Source organism: Lissotriton helveticus, chromosome 6 (genome assembly GCF_964261635.1).
Source record: "Lissotriton helveticus chromosome 6, aLisHel1.1, whole genome shotgun sequence".
In the NCBI taxonomy this organism is placed as follows: domain Eukaryota; kingdom Metazoa; phylum Chordata; class Amphibia; order Caudata; family Salamandridae; genus Lissotriton; species Lissotriton helveticus.
The window spans coordinates 590,097,052-590,117,837 of NC_136067.1; the positions used below are offsets into that span (position 1 = coordinate 590,097,052).

Genomic DNA, 20,786 nt, shown 5'->3' on the forward strand with positions numbered 1-20,786 from the left:
CCAGACGCCGAGTACCAGGGATGTCTTGCCCAAGTTGAGGCACCAGAATGAGGGTCATATAGAACTGCCCCAAGAGGGGAAAAAAGCTTAGACAAATATCCCTGACCACTTCACCCAGAGGGCCTTGCTAATGAACTGTGGAAGTGGAGCAGCGGCGGCTCCACTGCAATGGCAAAGGAGCGTTGCCCCACTAAGAATGAAAAATGAAATGATAATTAAACAATTCTATTATCGTTTTACATTTCACTGGCAGCTAATGCTGCAGTGTATAGGGCGGGCCATGCAATCCTCTCAACACTAGCCAGGGACTGGGAGGAGGAGGGGAGGACATTTGTAAGTGTGCATGTCAGTTTAGTTAGGCCGGCAAAAAAAGACATGTGCACTTAGTTTCTCCACTGAGCTGTACAATACAGCTCGGTGGAGAAATGGCTCAGGTTCCCAGTCCCTTCGTGAGCGACTAACCAGGTCGCTCAGACCAATCCAGGCGCTACTCTCACAGCATGAGAGGAGCGTCTGGATTGGGTGGCAAGTCTGGGAGCTGTGCAGATGGAGCGGCAGCGGGAGAACCAAGTAAGTGCGCTTTTAAACAAATTATTATTTGCCCCTTCGCTGCCCCACCAATTCACCATTTTTTTTTGGAAGCAGCCGCTGCTGGTGTGGAGGCGAAGCTTGGGCTCACTACTGGAAGCACTTGTGGAGGGCTTGATGATGGATTTCCCATGTGTGCATGAACTTGTTGATGCATCTTGCTTAACCAGTCTGCAAAGTCATTGTCAACCCCACAAAGGTGCCATGCAGGAGATGAATATTGTTGCAGACTTCTCCGTGGCAGATCTCTTGTGCTAGTGCAGCCATGTAGTACATAACTGTCATGTTGTCTGTCCTTAAAATAACCACCTTGCCATGGCCAAGCAATTAGGCGGCTTTTCTGGGGGTGGGTGAATGGCAATGAGCTCTAGGAAAGTGATGTGCCTACGCTGGTAAAAGTTGGAGGGATTAAGTGGGGGGAAGCAGGGGGTGAGGAGAAGTAAAGGTGCCTTGGAAAGTCATGTCACCAAGGTGAATGGTCCAACCAATGGGCTCCTCAGCCGGTATAACTCGGTTCCAGTGACACAGTGGGCATAGGACCAATGTCTGGACACACCTGTCCCATTTACTGTGTTATACTGAAGTACAAAAAAAGTGATGGAAGGAATGCTTGAATGAATACTAGCTACACCCAACTGAAGAGCCCTAATCATGGCGAAACTGGTCTTGGGTTGTTTGTGTTCCGGCTCAGGGAGGCCCCGGCCTGGAAGTTTCGGGCAGGACTGTTCCCATCAGAGCAGGGTCAAGTCTGATTTGTATACGGCTGGGCCAAACTGAGGTGCCATGGTGGGCAAAGAACAATGGACTGGAGTAATGTAATGTATAGATGGATTTGTAGAGTGCTGGTTGTCACCTGTGAGGTTATACAGGCCCTGGCTGATTGCCATTGGCTCAGATTAATGATAGCATTCCATCCAACACCTTATTGCTTTTGCAGCGGACACCCTGAGAGTGACGGGTATGCCCCGATGGACCAGTGCTCACTGTGCCACAGGAACCAAGCTATAACCAACTAAAGAGCACCGATCAGGGCAAAACCTGTCTTGCGTTGTTTGTGTTTTGGTTCAGGAAGGACCTGGTCTGGCAGTTTGGACTGGATTCTATCCATGGCATGATCAACTTGGCTCTGACTAGGTCCTTAAATTTGCCAGGGTTCACATAATGTTATCCTTGAGCACAGAAATGGACTGGATATTGAATTCTGCCTTTGAAAGCGTCTCCACCAAAAAAATCATCCTTATTCTGTGGGGCCTGTACCTTGACTTAAAGATGGTGGGCATCCCCCTCTGAATGACTACATGATGTGCAGTGGTATCATTGGAGGGGGAGATGTTTTGGTTGGAAAAGACTTGAGATCTGGATTGTCTGCCAGGCTGCTGTTGTATTCATCTACGTCCCATGCCCCAGCAGGTTGATCATAAGAGCTGCCGGGGTCAGAGAAGGAATAAACTACCTATGAGGAGATTCTTGTGGAGGAAGTGGTGAATATAAACTGGAAAAAGGAATCTTGGCAAATCACATTAAATCTATATATGCAGGCAAAAAAATCTAGTGCGTAATTCGCTGTTCGGTTATGTTTAAAGTGATGGGGCCCGGAAAGAACTCAATAAAATTAATATGTTACGTTGTATATGTGTCTTAGCATACATGTAATTGCATTATTCACGCTCTAGATTTATTTGCCTGCCTATTTAGATTTAATGCGATTTGCTGAGATTCCTTTTTCCAGTTTATATTTGCCTTGTTATTGGCATGTTCATCTTGTATACAGGGGCCCCTGCCTTCCAAGGAAGTGGTGAATATATCTATGGAGAATTTGGAGGAGGAGGAGGTGGTGGTGGTGGTGAATGCCAGGGTGTTGGAAGTTGTGGTGGGGGGCTTATAGCCTTGACTTCATGCCTTTCTAGCACTGGGTACCTCGGTACTTTAAAAGTAAGTTTCTCCTTAATAGTTAGTCTCCCATTCTTGGAAATTGGAGGGAGGGTGGTCAATGGTTTCCCATGGGGCAGCTTCGATGACATTTTCACTGTCTCTGGGTGTATGAACTGACACTTTTGGTTGCGATTGAGTTCCTTTGCTAGTCTCTGAAGCATGGCTGTCTTGGGCTTGTCTGACTTGGTGTCTACTTGGCTCTCTGTTTGTGAAGTGCTCTCTCCATCAAGTTCAGCTCTGAAGAGGGATGCTCTCTTCCCTCTGGTCATGATGAACTCAAGAAGAACTGTGGCTCGATGCCCTTCATCAGGAGCAGGCTCAGCCCTGAATCCTTTTCTTGAAGACGACTAAAGCCCAATGGCAGTGGTGGACTGGGGGATAAGGCCTTTTAGGCCTGCTTGGGGCTCGATGCCAGAGTCCCATGGGAGTTTTGCTCTGCCTCTGTTTTTGGGTGGGTGGGGCTTTGTTGCATGGCTTGGTGTCGGAATCCTCAGTATCTTTCATGTATGACCTCATCAGTGTGGTCATCGAAGGCACATACTCTTGACCTTTTACCTTAGTGGTGGTCGAGGATAAAGGCTAGGGAATGTGCGTCAGTTGGCCCAATGATATGCCAGAGGGGCCGGTCTGCTTTTTGTTGATGCCAGGCAGGTCCTGTTCACCAAAGATGTTGGGGTTCTCAGAAGATGACTTTTGCTACATCTCGAGAAGCGGCCAATGCGTTTCTCTTCGGTACCTCAGCGTTTATTTTAAGCAAAACACGAGGCATAAGCCACATGACTCGCTGTAGTTTTGCACTGTGAGAAAAATTGTGAGGGTGTATTTTCCATCACCCCCCTTCCTGTCAGAATTCTTCACAGTGAGCTACTGATGATTGAAGAGGACTTGGCTGAGTCAGGACCAGGTCCTCATCAACCTGGATGTTGGCCAATCAGTTGCGGTCAGTCAACGAAGTGCGGTGCAGCCATTGGAATTACCACTCCCAGTGATTGTTATCCAGTTGCAAGGAGAAGAACAGTCAGGTCCAGAGAAGCGACGAATAAGCATCAATCTCAGAGCCATGTATCTACAGCCACATTTGCTACAAACACCGGTTTTCCTTTTCACTGGCCGCTGACTACGCAATCTCATTTGTCCAGGCACTCCAAGTCCAGCAAAGCATTAACTTTAAGCTACTATGCACAAGGCCTTCTGGGATTAAGGCCCCCTATATCAGCAAAATCTTATCTCCCACTACCAACTCATGAGGAACTTAAGGTCCTTCATTGCCTTTGTCAAGGTGAGAAAGAACTAATGCCTGCATTATCATTTTGATATCTATTTTGGATGGGTATGGTTTCACTTTTTTCAGATAGGCAAGTGGATACTATGCTGTTTCTTTTTTCTTGTTGGTGTACTCTTTGAACGAGAGGTCAGTATTGAGTATTGAGGATAAATCAAGAGATTTTCACTGACTGTCAGCTGAAGGAAAGATAACGCCTTCTAGGTTCACCCCCAGGTTGAATTTGTGGATAACTAGGCTTTAATTTTTGGTAATCCTGGGTTGTCGATGATCAGGAAGAAGTCTTTGTTGGCTTAAGCTTTTGGGACGCACTGGACAGCCAATACTGGATTAGCTCGAGCCAGACTCGGAGTACCCTTAATGCTACAAATCAAGACATTTCTGAAGTACTGTTTCTTCAGTATCTTAATGCTGCTGCTGGAGAGTATAGATCCAAGAGGATACAGACGGTGGATCCCTAGTGGGATCCAAAGGAGGCACGATGTTTCTTGGATCATGTACTAGCTAGAGGAGCTGATCATGGTTAGAGAGATAATAATAATAATAATAGGGGCATTTATAAAAGCGCTGAGTTACGCACACCGGCGTGTCCCCGCGCTGACAATGGGAGAGGCGGATAACAGGGAAATATAGCTACCAGGCAGACCATTATCTGACAAAGAGGTAGGTTTTTAATTTAGCTCGAAACCTCATTTCTAATGGTTCCAAGCGTAGGTCTACTGGGAGTTTATTCCAGTGGTTTGCCGCTAAATACCTAAAGGATCTGCCTCCCATACGAGCTTTCTTCACCTTGGGGATCCTCAGCAGTCCCCCACCCGCAGATCTGAGCGCTCGGGCAGGTTCGTAAGCTTCGATCAATTTCTGCAATGGTCTAGGTGCCCTGCCATTCAAAATCCGATGACAGGTGCAGAGGGCCTTGTATTCGACTCTGCTCTTCACAGGAAGCCAATGTAGCTTCTGCAGGGCCACCTTCGAGGGCGCCCTTTTGGGCAGCCTGAGGATCAAGCGTGCTGCCGCATTTTGCAGCACTTGAAGGTGACCAACAGTTTTCCCCGGTGCCCCCAAGTACAGCAGGTTCGCATAGTCCAGCCTTGCGGTCACCAGTGCATGTACTAGGGTTTGACGGGCTTCCATCGGCAGTAAGTCGAGGACTTTCCTCAGCCTTTTCAGGACCCCAAAACACACGCCTACCACACGGTTAATCTGGGGCCCGAAAGTGAGACTCGCGTCAAACCATACTCCTAGAATTTTTTGCCTCCTGACAAGGAGTAGGAGTTGGTCCTAGACAGGATGGCCACCAAGCCGACGACCAAGCAGACTGGGCTCTCCCCACCACCAGCACCTCTGTCTTGCTGCCGTTAAGTTTTAAACAATTCTTGGCCATCCAATCGGCAAGATCTTTCATGCACAATCGGAAGCCATCCGCAGCAAGACGGGGCGCATGCGACAGGGAGATGACCAGCTGCGTATCATCGGCATAAGATACCATTTGGAGGCCATGGTTCTCTACAATAGAGGCAACAGGCGCTACATATAGATTAAAAAGGGTCGGGCTCAGGGACGAGCCCTGGGGCACTCCCTGGCCCAAAAATACCCCTTTGGAGTAGCAGCCTCACTCGGAAGCTTCTTCCCGTTAGGAATGCCTGGATCCACCTCAGCGCAGTGCTAGCGATGCCACATCTGTTCAGACACTGTAGCAAGATGGAATGTGCTACAGTGTCGAACGCCGCGCTGAGGTCTAGTAGGATCAAGGCCATAGTTTGCCCCTCATCTACACCCTGTCTCAGATGTTCTGTGGCCATGAGAAGGGTGGACTCCGTAGAGTGGCGCGGTCTAAAGCCGAACTGCGTGGCATGAAGCAGTCCCGTCTCCTCCACATGTTCCATAATTTGGGTGTTAACCACCTTCTCTGCTACTTTGGACAGAAAAGGCAGGAGTGAGATGGGCCTCAGATTTTCTAGCACCTCAAAGCCAATGTGAGATTTCCGGAGAGGAAGCACCACTGCCTGTTTCCACCCCTTGGGTACCATGCCAGACTTAAAGGAGGTCTCCAGGACATGCCTTATATGAGGCTCCAGGACTTCCAGGCTGTCCCCCAATCGTTTAGGGGACACCGGGTCCCACGGGGAGCCAGATTTTATTGAGAGACAAACCCTGACTAGCTCTTCAGGAGGGGGAGTGCTAAAGCTTGTGAGGAGCCCCGAAATCTCCATGCCCTCCGATATTACCTCAGACCCAGCCCCTGCGGGGGGAGGGTTAGAGAAAGTCGAGTACATTTTTCTCGACTTTAGTAGAGAAGTAGTCGGCGATGCGATCGCATGTTTCCGTCGAACAACTCTCTGGATCTGCAGACGAGTCTATAGTAGTCAAAGACTTGTAAATACAGAAGAGCTCTTTAGCCGAATTTTTTGCCCCCAAGATTTGCCCTGCATAAAAGGCCGCCTTCGTCTTTTTAATCAGCCTATGATGGAGCCGCCTTTTTTCTAAAAACAGTTCCCTGGCCTGAGTGTCATATGTTACCCTCCATACTCTTTCAGCTTGCTTACATTCCGCCTTTGTTCGCCGTAGCTCTCCACTAAACCATGGGGCTGATCTTTCCTTGCGGCCGCTCGCGGATGTTCGGCAGAGTGGAGCGGTCTGATCTAACGCCTCTGTAATGCGCCTATTCAAATTAAGAACCGCCGATTCTATATCCTCACCTCCCGGCTGGCCTTCCCTTGTCAATGCTTCATTAAAATCCTCCACAGAAAATTTTGCCCACTTCCTCCTCAAATAATTCAAGGGTGCCTGACTATGTTTTATGGCTTTGATGCTATCTATGGAGAATACCACCAAAAAGTGGTCTGTCCAGGGGATTGGCTCAACTGTGGAGACCTCAACCCCTCCCCAGTTAGCAAAAACCGGGTCCAAAAGATGACCTTGCCGGTGCGTGGGACTTGAGAGCTTGAGTTCAAGCTGAAGGGCTTGAATGTCCCTACAGAACTCCTCCGCTCCTTTATCCTCTGGGCTTTTCAGATGCAGATTCAAGTCTCCCAGTAGGAGGAATTTATCCCTATGTAGCGCTGCCTCTGTTACACTCTCTAACAGACTCTCCCTGAACTTAGTACAGGACCCAGGGGCTCAATAAATAAGAAAGCCTTTAATCATCATTCCCCCATTAACTTGTATGGTGAATGCTCCTGCCTCACTCTCAACGATCGGGGTGGGCTCCAGTAAACATCCAAGAGTCATCTTAAAAATAATCGCTATTCCCTCTCCCTTCCCCACTGGCCTGTCCTGCCTGACCATGGAGTAGTTCTCAGGCATAGCCTCAATAATATCAGAGTCGGAGAACTGGTCCAGCCATGTTTCCGTGAGGAACAATAGGTCAAACTTTCTCTCCAGAGGACCACCTCTGTAGGGCTTTGCCAGAGATGCCAATACATGTTTCCACTGAGTGGATCAAAGAAAGTTGCTCAGGTGGGTTGAAAGCTGGAAGGATTTCAAGGAGGATCCACAGTCAGAAGCCAATTGTGACATTGACAAGGAGTCAGTTAATTGAAGGGTGGCAGTCTCCTTGATGTAGAACAGTCTGTCACCTCACTGGTAACCCTACAAGAGGTTGTTCTTCATGAAACGGTCCTGCAATTATTTTGATAGTGCTTCCCTGATAGTTTTTCTGATGAAAGGTGGATACGTGACAGGACAGTCACTAGCGAGATATTCTGGATGCAGGGTAGGTTTTTTCAGCAGAGAGAAAACATGTCCTAGCCAATTGAGAAACTGGAAATGTCACTGGGGGGATTAAGAGCATTTCACAATGATAGTAGAATGAAATCTCTGTAGAAGGTGTCCTTGAGGAAGCTGAAAAGGTTGGTGAGTTCAGCCTGTGAGAGGAAGTTAAAGGTTGTCTGCTAGGGGGAAGAGCAGTGGGGATGGAGGCAGAGTTGATGTTTTGTGTTGTTGGAGTACTTCTGGTTTGTTTTTTTCTTGGAGAAGTGGAAGTTGTTGGCATTTCACCTGTCTGAATTCTGGACCGGTGAGTCAGAGTGGCCTGATTTAGTGCTTGAGAGGCTTGAAGACGTCTTTGCTTTCAACAGCCATTTTGTTGATGGTGATTTTGTAGAACTTGGCTTTGGCTTAGGTAATGAGAAATATGAGTGCTTAGCAGAGTGCTTCAAGTTGGATGAGTAAAGAAACGGAGTTTGGTCCTGGGACAAAGGGTCAGCTGGACCTAATATTACTGGAAAACAACAAGAATGCTGGCCCTCCAAGTGATTTTACCTCATAAATTGTGAGAATACAAACAAAGGAAAAAACCTTTTTGTTTGTATGGGTATTTTATTTAAACCCTTTTCTTATCAATTTTTAATCATTTTCAAAAACATTTCATGGGTAAGAAAAACACTAATTACAAACATTTACAATATTTACAAACTATCATACATGCTCAATATCATACAATAACAAAATAACATATAAGCGAATCCACAATTATACAAGCTTCTCAGACAAGAGAAAAGACTATAATTCGAACATCACAAATAGTTAATCTTTGCGAAGATTCAAATAATTAGAATGCCCAACCAGGGTCAAAAAACAGAAACAGGCAACAAAAATTTGAATTAGAACTCTTCAATCAATTGGATTTTGAGAAACAAATCAAACAAATTTCTTCTATATCAAAAATTGCCTATTTGCCGTTTTGCCGACGCGTTTCGAATCTGTATCCAATCTCAGATTCTCCTCAGGGCTCTGTCAGTGTGGTATTCTACAAAAAGAAAGGAAGCTTGCTTTAACCACCATTTAAAAAAAAAAAAAAATTGAATCCCCGTCAGGGCATAAGGTCACAGAGTTTTTACCTTTTCATTTGGAAACGCGGTCCCGCGATCCAATTATTCAGATGAGGGCTTTCGGTTTGGACAAAGATTCTGTTAAAAGAATATGCGAATGGAAATAAATCACCAAGCCATTCAGAGACAGACCAATAGCGTCGTTACACTACTGTAGAGCTCACAAGTCATACCTTAAAGCTGTGGGGCACGGGGACGCTACTATTTCATTTCGTACTCTGAATCCTCCTCTCGCAAATCAGGGGCGCTGCCGCCTGGAAAGGACAGACAAAAGCTGTGCTTTACACTGATCGCGTTACTGCAACAAACTTGTGCGGAATCGGAGTGACTTTCAGACGAACATACCTGGTACTACAAATCAATGGCAGGATGTTGAACCGGTCCCAGCAAACCTGGGTCGTCAAACAGAGGACAGGCTGGAGGACAGATTGGAGTTGCCTCCGCGGCGTATCACAAGGCGTGCTTCAATCGCGCAGATTTCTGAAAAAAGGAGGGGGGGGGGGGTTTGTCTACCATTACTTAGCGCAAAAAACGCCGTATTTGCTTTGCCATCATCAAAGGACACGCATCCACCTACCTCGCTTTCCAACTGATGAATCAGGAAGTGCCAAGTCATTGGTTGGGAACCGCCATGTGAAGTGCCTTCATCATGGCGAGCCCGCCGCTCGGCATTGTGGTATCTGTAGTTTCACAGGCATACAAAAATTATTATAAACGAGAAATCTCTGACAAAGAGTTAAGTCCCGTTTGCGTGCTATTGAATTTAAGTATCAAATATGCTTCTTTCTTTAGTAGCATTTGCTCGTTGTTTGCACCCACAGTAGATGAAATCAAACTGAACAGCACAGTCCACTTGAACTCGTTTTCCCCATGACTGTGATCAATAAAATGTTGAACAAGAGGCGCTGTGATCACTTTGTTCTTAATACGTGACCGATGTTGCGTCATACGTATGTTGACCTGTTGATTTGTCTTGCCTATATAAATTTTAGGACAAGGGCAGATAATGGCATAAACCACATTTTTGGTTCGGCAATTAGTGAAATTTGAATGCGTCCACACTGTGGCAGAATGGCGGAGAATTTTTCCCTCAATGGTTGTGTCACATGCGACACAAGTTCCACATCTGTGGTGTCCCTCAATCGGTTTGAGACCCCATTGAGATAAAAGGTCACTTCTCGGTTTTGGCGTTCGAATATCTGCACGCACAAGTTGTTGACCAATATTCTGATTCTTTTTAAAAGCGAATAATGGGGCGAGGGAATGATATCCCTATGTCATCAAGTAAATGCCAGTGTTTTAAAACCATCTGTCTTATTTTATGTGCTTCCGCACAAAATGTGGTGACACAAACCAAACTCTCAAGCTCGCGTTTGTTTTTTGTCTCTAAGAGACATTCTCTAGGCGTGTACCGTGCCCTCTTGAAAGAATGTTTCAATAATTTCTTGGGGTAACCCCGTTGCCCCAATTCATCACAGAACTTTTGGCCATGTAGCTCAAACTGTTCAACTTCAGAGCAATTTCTCCGAATTCGGAGGAGTTGCCCGTATGGCAAGTTGGCCCTCAGGTTTCTCGGATGCGAACTGCCATAATGAAGGATTGTGTTTTTATCCGTTTTCTTCTTGAATAATGATGATTTCAAAGTGCCTCCCACATTGCTTATCTCAACATCCAAAAAAGTCATTTTGACATTACTTGAATCAAATGAAAACTGTATGTCATGATGTCTTGAATTAAGCCATTGGTGAAAGTTACTCAAGTCGGCATGGCTCCCCTGCCACAGGAGCCACACGTCGTCGATGTAACGATACCAATGCAGAATGTTTCGTGAATGGGGGTTATTCGTTTCTATGAACTTTTTTTCATATTCCGCCATAAAAAGTACGGCCATCTCAGGAGCATAAGGGCACCCCATCGCGGTGCCCTTAACCTGCATGAAAAAATCGTCATTGAAGCGGAAGTAATTCTTTTTCAGAGTTATTTCAGCCAGTCTTAGTATGAAGGATGTGGGGACTCTGAGGTCTTTCCCTAGAGTCAAGGTAGAGTTCGATCACCTCTAACGCTTCTTCCTGCGGAATTTGGGTATAGAGGGACGTCACATCCATTGTCACCATTAGTTGTGATGTGTCATCAAACAACGTACCTTCTACTTTTAAGAGAAAATCCGTCGTATCTCGTAGATAAGCCTTCACTTTAGTCACAAACGGCTTCAAAAAGAAGTCCACAAATTTGGACAAAGGTTCAAGGCACGAATCGCACCCCGAAACGATCGGTCGTCCTGGGGGATCGGACACATTTTTATGTATTTTGGGCAAAAAATATGCCACTGGAGTTCTGGGGAATTTTTTAATTAGAAAATCCGTTTCTTTGGGGCCCAAGAAACCACTTTCCCTGCCATTCAGAACAACTTCAGCAATCAGGGATTGCATTTGTTGTATAGGGTCTTCCTGCAATTTGCGGTACCATTCCTGATTATTCACATGAGAACCTCCTTCGGCAAGATATTTGTCTCTTGGCCAAATAACGACAGCGCCGCCCTTATCGGCCTGTTTAATTACCAATGAGGGATCTTCCTTGAGATTTTTTAAGGCTATCCGTTGTCCCTTAGTGATATTAGGTTTCACAAATTTTTGCTGGTGTTCCAACTTATTGAAATGGTGGTTAAAGCAAGCTTCCTTTCTTTTTGTAGAATACCACACTGACAGAGCCCTGAGGAGAATCTGAGATTGTATCCAGATTCGAAACGCGTCGGCAAAACGGCAAATAGGCAATTTTTGATATAGAAGAAATTTGTTTGATTTGTTTCTCAAAATCCAATTGATTGAAGAGTTCTAATTCAAATTTTTGTTGCCTGTTTCTGTTTTTTGACCCTGGTTGGGCATTCTAATTATTTGAATCTTCGCAAAGATTAACTATTTGTGATGTTCGAATTATAGTCTTTTCTCTTGTCTGAGAAGCTTGTATAATTGTGGATTCGCTTATATGTTATTTTGTTATTGTATGATATTGAGCATGTATGATAGTTTGTAAATATTGTAAATGTTTGTAATTAGTGTTTTTCTTACCCATGAAATGTTTTTGAAAATGATTAAAAATTGATAAGAAAAGGGTTTAAATAAAATACCCATACAAACAAAAAGGTTTTTTCCTTTGTTTGTATTCTCACAATTTATGAGGTAAAATCACTTGCAGGGCCAGCATTCTTGTTGTTTTCAAGTTGGATGAGGCCATCAATGTCATTGGTCTAACTGTTCCTTTGCTTGCCTGTGCATGGATCACTTGAGTGTACTGTGGTGCATCGGGGTGTGTTTAGAGAATCATGTTTCAAAGGCGCAATTAGTTCAACATGGTTTTCAAGGCAGTGTTTTATACATCAAACAGCATTTTTCATTAAATTAGGCCTACTGAGAGTTTGAAAGGCAGCCTTCATATAAGTCCTTGAAGGGGTAACATCTTTGTTTTTCTTATCTTGACTGACAATAGTGCATTGACGTGAACGATAGGGAAGGAGAAGTGACCATTTCAATCAAGGAATATGGAGGGCTCTTTGTGTTAGTGAGGCTGCTTGATGTTAAGGAGTGCAAAGAAGGATTCTTTCATTGTATTAGTACTTGCATGACGAGGTAGGTTGAAATCTTTGAGGAATGTGAGTGTGTAGAGCGGAGGCAGATTGGAAGGGGTCCCGGATTTTGTCAAAGAAGCTCTTGCTGGGCTCAGCAGGGGCCGGTACATCAGACTAAAGGAGGCTGCCTGCCTAGAGGTGAGAAGCTTATATTCCATAATCTAAAAGAGTTTAATTTTTTTATTTAATGCATTTTTATATAGTGCGGACTTTACCCGAAGGTGTCAGAGCACTGTACAATAGTTAAGGATGTTGGTGAGTTCTCCTCATGCCTTGAGTGTGTTTTCTAAGTTTTGGATATTGCAGCCGGCAGAAATGAGGATTTTGGGGTGGAGTGAAAAGGGCCTGAGCTAGAATCTCTTTGATGAAGACATCTAGATTGTATTGCATGATGATGTTGGCTATATCAGACTAATATTTAATTACAGAGTAACCAGTGATGAGAAAGAATTGGAAGGTTTGTATTGCTGGATGTCTGAATTGACTAGTGAGTAGGATGTGGATAAGCTGTTTTGTGTCTGCTGTTCATGTCTATGTGCTTGTGTGTAAAGGTTGGGTGTGTGTATGGGTACAGGGCAGGGTGCACGGAATGTGATGCAAGTGTGGTGGTTTACCTGAACAGCACTGGCCTTTTGACCTTTCTGACCCATGCAGAACCAACTAAGCAAAGTACTTCTACCACTCGCCGTGAAAGTGCATGCCCGATTGGTCAATCTCTTCTAGAATACCTATATTGGCTGCTAGCTCTAGTGGGGGAGGATACAACATAGGTGTCACCAATAACAAGTGGATGTTTTTTGGTTTCACTTTCTTTTTGACACAAAGAGGCTTCTGCTCTCCATCTCACTGGTGGGTCAGCTTGGGGTCAGAGCAGAAAAGTGGCTGCTGGCACATGATGTCAGTCTCAAGAGCCAAGGGGTTCTTACTTTAACTGTATGTTTACGACTCTGATGTGCACCTGCCCTGTGATTATCTGTGAGGGCTACTGGGCATCATGGGATGGACTAGAAAGGGGACGAGGTGACTGTTGGAGCGCTAGGTGACGAAAGGGAACAGTGAGATAGTCAAGTACACTGGTTGGTGAAGATAAACCATGCTTGCATATTTTTACTGGTAGAAAATATCTGACCTCTAGGCCGGCCACTTTTTGAAACTGCACAGATGATATGACCAAGGGTTAAGTTACTAGAGAGATGAAGGGGTCAAATTACATTCAAAGTGTCAAATCATAGTGACAGGACACTATTCGGTTAAAGTGCGCTCTACAAATGCAATTCACTCATATATACATTGAAATCTTTCACTTCCTTCTTCTGCTGAAAGCAACTGTCTAGAGGCTAGTCATTGGGGTTAATCTATCCCTGTTCTTTATTTTAAGATGGACAGTAGGCTTAATGTGAACTTGGCAGCTCTTAGTATCTTTGATCAGTATGTTTCTTATATGATGGCTCCTACCTATGCATGGAGTGTCACCAACCCTTCCGACCATTTTATTAGTCAGTCCTCCTGTTGATGTTGCACAAGCAACATTTCCTGCGCTGTCAATGGCAACAGCACCGACTGTCCCATGCCCACTGCCAAAACAAAAATAAAAATGTATTGGTTAAGACATGTATAATATCAACATGGTTCCATAAATAATCTTTATGGATCTCCAGATAATGCAACTGAAAGACGAGCATGATTTTAAAGTACAGAGTAATCAAGAAAAGTCAACAATGATCAACATGCAGCTTTACCAACATATCTTTGTCTTATTTAATGTTCCATTGAAAAAGAAAGAGAAAATTATTGTCCAGATTCTTCCTGTTGCAAAGCTTGATTACCATGAGCATGATACATTTTTAAGAGTTCAGACGTGCTGTATTTGAGAGGCCTACAAATATTTGGGGAGGGAGAATGCCCATTTCAAAGAATATTCTAAACCGTGGTCAGGGTGAACCCCCAGAGTCACTAAATTAACCTGAACTTGACCCTCTGGTAGTTTCACACCAAGCAGACAGGCTTAACATTGGGTAAAGTGTAAAGTATTTAGGAATAAACATAGATTCAAATTAGAGAAAAAAGTAACAAACAAAATGACAACAATCTAATGAGGGGAACCAGAGATACAAATTTTTTACGTTTTAAGTAAAAACTTTAAACAAAAAGCACCAATGATCATCAATAGTCATGTAGGACCAGTACTTAGGTGCGATTTGAGGCGGACCGTGATGGAGCATGGGTCGGATATAGCAGCAAGGTTCGTTCTGGGTAAAGATTTTACCTTCTGACTTGGTCTTTCAAGTCGCAGTCAAAACATGTCACTTCTAAGACCCCAGGAACTAGAGAGAGGGAACTGCGATACTCTCACAGCATCAGGCCAACAGGAAAGTCACGTCTAAGACTAGTTGCCACTAGTAATTCGGGACCTTTAGGAAAAAGGCTGCTTGCAGTCTATAATGTCCAGGAAGGCCTGTCAATTAACCCCTGGAGTCCACTTCTTTGTCCTGTGTAGAAGGGGAAGCTGGGCCAGTCCTCCAGTGCTCCTCCCAATCCACAGACAGCAGGTCCAGTCCAATCCAGTTTTTACACGGGTCCAGAAGTGTTTTGAAAAGGGTCCCTGGGGGTGCCACATTTACACCTGGCACAAGCTACAGAGTGTGGGTGACTCCCTAAGCACTGGGTAAATATTCACAGGGACAATCATACCCATATTGTCAGTAGTTCCTGTTTGAATTACTGAAAACAGGTCCAAAATGCCACGTGTCGGAGCACTTTCAAGATGGCGACACACTTCGGCCACATTAAACTTGGACTCTAAGGTTGATTAAGTGTGTGGGAGTGTCATAGGGAAATCACAAGTACCCTTTCACATCTAACACTAAAATCTAGTTTGAAGCAGGCACTGCAAACACAGCAATCCAAAAGAATTGTCTTTGCATTATGTTCCCTTTCTTTCAAGTGTGCCCCAAGTGTTACTTGTGGCTCAATAGACCTGTCAAGTCAGATCTGACAGTGTGGTGTCACAGGATGCCCACAGCCCCCACTGTAGATATTCAGCGATTTTGGGAGGTATCATCTCTACTAATTCAGGTCAGCCTACTATTTGCTCCGGAGAGGTATTTCACACCCATTCAAGGCGAATCAATGGCTGGGCTACTGCAGGGGTTGTTTGATTGACCAACTACTGCCTAAACCACGAATTTCTTAACCATGAAGGCTAAACAACGAGCAAAGCCAAACAACTACGTTGTTACCACCAGTTCCTAAACCACAAAAATTATTCGTTTATACAAACTAGATTCAAGTGACTTACAGTTCTACGTGGTTTAGTTCTGTGCACTTTTGTAGGAATCCAGTTGTTGATATCTATTGACATGCATGCTTGAATATTGTCCTGCATTTCAATACTCCAACGTCAATGTTGTGAAACGGTTATATTCCACGCTATGAGAATAAATTATTGAAGTTTGGAATTGTGTAAGTCACATGCGTCATCTAGTGGCATGTTGACTGTTCTTGAGCTACATTGTATCTAACAGAAAAATAAAGATTTATCAACATTTTACTGAAAGTTTATATCGTAGTTGAAGAACCGAGAACGTTGTTATTTTTTTATATAGAAACAGTGTGCGTCTCCAAATCAATATTGAGGACCAAGCACCTAAGAGTAATGGGCTCAAAAAGACAGTGAAGGAGTAAAATATCTAGGACTTTCTTATGAAGCAAAACTACCAAATTGAACAAAGTGACTTTGGGTTATTAAGCGCTTTAATCAGCATGACATGTAATTGCTTTTCTGCACACAAAACATTATGTGAGTTGCGGAATAATGCAGAACAAAAGTGCTTTTTCATAACAATAACTTTTTTCTGTGCGATGACTACTACAGTTTCTTCTGCGTCTAACGGATTCCATACTTTGCCGTGTAGTATGGCTTGTTTTAGTCTGCATTAAATTGTGCAGGGGTGTTTTGCCCCCGGTTTAAATGTATTATACATGGCACATAATTAAGTGGTGCTAGTTGGTGAAAGCAAATTCCAAGGGTTGAGGAGAGGTGGTGGGGGGAGAGGATTGACGTTCCACGCATTGTTCCAAGGGGCGAAGAGTATGCAATGTCAGGCCTTGTCAGTCCTCTGCACTGCCAAATGAATGATCCCAAGGGTCGATGAGGGGTGGGGGGTGAAGAGGAGTGACGTGCCACGCATTGTGCAGTCCTCGTCGTTCGGGCTTCGTTGTTCAAGAAAAGTCGTTGTTCAGGTAAGTCGTAATTAAAACTTCATTGTTAAGGATGTTTCCCTACTGCAGGACAGCGAATGCAAATTAGCCTCCAAGAGCTTCAGACAGGAAAAAGGTAACTTTCAAAAAGCTACTTTTCCTTAATCTTTATAAACAATCTGCTCTCTTCATTAATTTGAAAGTTTAATAACTAATAAAATAGTGGTTTAATTATTCTTCCAGCGGATCTCTTTCCCGAGTTACTAATAATAGTATTTTATTCTGCACGGTGGTTTTCTACGTAGCACAGCTAGATCTGCCACAGTGAAAACAGCTTTTTGGACCTTGCCACTGTAGGGGCATGATAATAAAGCTTTTTTAGTTTTCCCACTTTTAAATACCACGCATGCTACCTTACATAGAGGTGACTTACAAATATTTAAAAGGGAGGTATTTACCTGCTAAAAAGGGTCATTTAAACAATTTGCACTGCAGGCTTTATTCTGCAGCAGTCAGGCTACAATGGTAGGCCTGAAGCCATATTTTCTTTTGTCACACTAGTGCATGGAACAATAAGTGCTGCAGTCCACACATCACAGTTAATTTTTCATGCTATGGGTTTATTTCCACATCACATACTATGGCCTTAGAAAAAAGTTAAATATCCAATGTCTCCATGTTATAGGGGTCAGAACACAAACTGGGCACTGAGCAACACTGTCCCAGTGTGCAGAGTCTAAAAACCATCTAACAGAGTCCATCAAAAAGTAAAACATTTGGGGTGACCACGCAGAAAAGACAAATTTCTTACACAAAGCAAAATAATTACTACTCTACTCCATCAACTGACAAAGTAGTTTTCCATGTATAAAACATGTGTTTACTTCTCAAATGAACCCATGAAAGGGTGAATCCCCACTGCTAGATATTTGCAAGGCTACTACATCAAAATAGCTTACTTACATCCAACTGATATCACATTTTTAGATTTCGATATTTGATGTGCCTTGTCCACCATTATACCAAATTCATACCGCAGGGACATACAATTCCAAAAGTAAGTCAGTTTTACAGAATATCAACGCTGTTAGGCTTACAAGGGCCATTGGACTATCATTTTTTAAAATTGTTTTGATACCACAAAGCTCAAGTTTATTGTGAATGCGTTATTTGTGTTTTATATTGCTTTGTCAGTTTACTGTGCACAAAGATAAATCGCATAAGTGTTCATAGAAATTACAACAAAACATAAAATTAGATGCTAATAGGTCATTAATGTACATAGGGTTTTTTGGAAAAATACACAGCAGAACACATTACAGGAAATTGCTGCTTTTTGGGTCATCCTTCTATGCACGTCTTGTGGTCCAAACTAGGCTTACCCGTTGGACAATAGGCTACATTGCCATTTATAGGCCCGAGTCAAAATGACAGGACATGTTGGACACCAAAGTTTAATTCCAGTGTGTAAAAATGTGTCATAAATTTACATCTACAAATTAAAACTATATCCATCCAAAATCTGCATGTATGGCATTTCTTCGACAGGCACAGGTTTAGAGGCTGGAGTAGGAATATGTGTCTTCCTAGTTGAGGGTTAGTGTGATGGCCGCTGAGAGTGCACACAGTTGTATTGCAACATTTGTGGGTATTCAGCAGGGTTCATTATTGTTTTCACATCGCTCCTTGCCCTGTGGTCTGACGTTCATTTATTTATTTATGTATGGATGTTTTGGGACTCTGATGGAGGGCCACGCAGGAAGTGCAAAATAAAAATGTAAACATTTACACAGTCGTAGTTACAATGACAATATAAAAGGAACATTCTTAAAAAATAGCGACGTGAAAAGTGCAAATAGCGCATATAAAACGACATTTTCACAATAATACACTTAAAAAGTGAAAATGAAAACATACAGGTATGCAAACATAATTGCAGCTAACATGGACAAAACAGGGGAATAATACACATTTAAGCAACATTTAAAAAAGTTCAACATTTTTGAACAAACCATCTCATTGGGGGAGCAGCATATAAACATTTACAAACCTCAACTGCTGATTATACATTAGATTTTAAAAAGTTTGATCTTAGAAAGGGGCGGTGTGCAGAGTGCACATAAGGCACACAAAGACCACATGATTTAAATCTTGTATATGGGTAGAGCAAAGTTCACAAAGTCTCTTTTCTTGGAGTATGCCTTCCCGTAGTCCTGTGATCACGAGCAGAGGGAGTATATTTTGCCCTAAAAGCAAAATAAGTAGGCACACTCCATTTTCCTGAACAACAATATCCATTGCATGCTGCGTACAAAGCAAAATATCCCTTTTAGCTCACGTTATACAGCGATTAAAAAAAAATAAACTATTTAAAAGGGATTTTGGCAGTGGAAAATCACCAATTTGAACAATCTTAAACATGTCATTAGTTATATAAAAGAGGAAAAAAGATTCACTTTTCTCTCTCTGGAGGTCAAAAATGTTGTGCCTCAATGCAGCTCTATTTGACCCCTAAGCAGGCAGTTCCCCCACCTCAAAACTGCAGCCAGAGTGAACGCTACAGTGGAAGATAGCCCAAACTCCAGTCAAAGGGCATAGGGGGAAACCAGAGTAGTCAAATTACAAATTTGACACCAAATACGCCCTCCACTAATTCGAAAAGTGCCCAATGCTTCATCTCTATCACTTTACAGGCAAAACTTTATGTTGGCAAAATTTTGCTTTCTAAACCAACAAGACATTTGGAAAGTGTCTTTTTCTGCAGCTTTTGGACAAACTGTTAACATCAGAAGCTTGGGAGAGTTCCTTACTTGTACAATGGTTTATATGATCTCTATCACAACAATTTACTAGAGAAAGCATTGCCCAAAAAGGGTAAAATTGCACTTTTTCCATCATATCATTCATCAAAACCTGTTAACATTCTGCATGATTTTTTGCACCCCTCCATCTAAAGTCAGGACTTTTTTTTTTTTTAAAATGATCCGCAGCACGTTCTTCTAAGGCACTGAGATGCATTTTGAGTCTTTTTGGTGTTAAATCCAATAGGACTACATTGTCGGCATATAAACATACAACCATGGAACCTTTTTGAGTTGGGGGGGGGACATCCTTTGCCATTTCTACTCTAGGGGGCAGATCGTTAATGCAAATTTGTACACTCAATTTGCACACTATGTTCAATGCCAAAATGAGACTGGAGTAATTTTGAAAATGGTGCAAAAAACACATCAACATCCCCATTCCTGTCCCTGCAGTGGGTGCGAGGTAAGAATTTCTGAACAGACACATTACGGAAAGATGGATTTAGAAAAAAAATCCTCTAAGATGTATTACACCATATATTTTTCAAACAAGTTCCAGTAGGCACATGCCCAGAAACTCTGTAAATATTGCTTGTGTTTTGCCATTGTCTTTCAAAAGAAGGCCACAGATATGGAAATTTTCTGGCCTGCAGACATGAAAGGATTCTTCTGTTTCGGGCAACCTATAGTATTTCCTATAATTGCTTGTAAAGTGTAAGATAAACTAAATAACAGATTATCCTTCTGAACTTGAATTAATGGATTGACTCTGAAGAAGGTAGAAAGGAGATGTGAGGAATGGGTTCCACCCCATTTAGCCTTTGTAGATTTTTTGCATTTTAGACCATCAATTTTGTGACTCTCTGCTGTGAGTGAGCCTCACTAACTGAGTCTCACTCACTCTAGGCTCTAGTGGCTTTGAAAGCTAACTGTCAATACCCAACTTTTAGAATAAGAATCCCTGATGGGAAGCTGGGGGTAAGAGGCTCTGAACTGGTTGAACATGTTTAGTGCTAGAGGCACTCCTATGGTTTGAAACCATGTGATGACCTTTGACTACCATCATTTTGATTGGCTTTTAGTGTTTTACTTTACCCTAGCCTGAATTTACGTCCTACATGTTTCACTTGAAGATTCCTTTTGTATCGCTCGTAGTTTTAAAGTTGGAGCTGTCACAAAGTGGAACAGCTTGCCAAGAACAGAACGTGTCCCAAATGTTGAGGATTCGTCCTATATCTCTAAACTTTATTCAAAGCTAATTTTGGAGAATCCGCCAATGATCGTGGGGGGGGGGGCTTTAATGTCCTTCTAGATCCCCTCAGGGACAGGTCAAATCAAGGTCATTACACAGGGGCACCTCGTATTTGGCGCGCAATGAAGAACCTGATTTATGACCTGGACTTGGTAGATGTCTGGAGGGGGAAGATGGGAGAGGCAGCTGGGTTTACGTTTCATAGCAAAAAATACCATCATTTTTCCAGGATCGACTATATATTAGCGAGTAGAGAACTCCTGATTAAAACGTA

General features: G+C 43.2%; 1 protein-coding gene across 10 annotated transcripts in view; it reads right to left on the minus strand.

Moving 5' to 3' along the window:
• Window positions 1-20,786, minus strand: part of ASRGL1 (asparaginase and isoaspartyl peptidase 1) — a 476,854-nt gene that overhangs the window by 121,533 nt on the left and 334,535 nt on the right. For all 10 annotated transcript variants that reach the window (XM_078648034.1, XM_078648037.1, XM_078648035.1 and 7 more), the window contains one exon: window positions 13,712-13,830. In XM_078648034.1, the coding sequence (XP_078504160.1) occupies window positions 13,712-13,830 (119 nt within the window). The remainder of the gene's footprint in view (window positions 1-13,711; window positions 13,831-20,786) is intronic.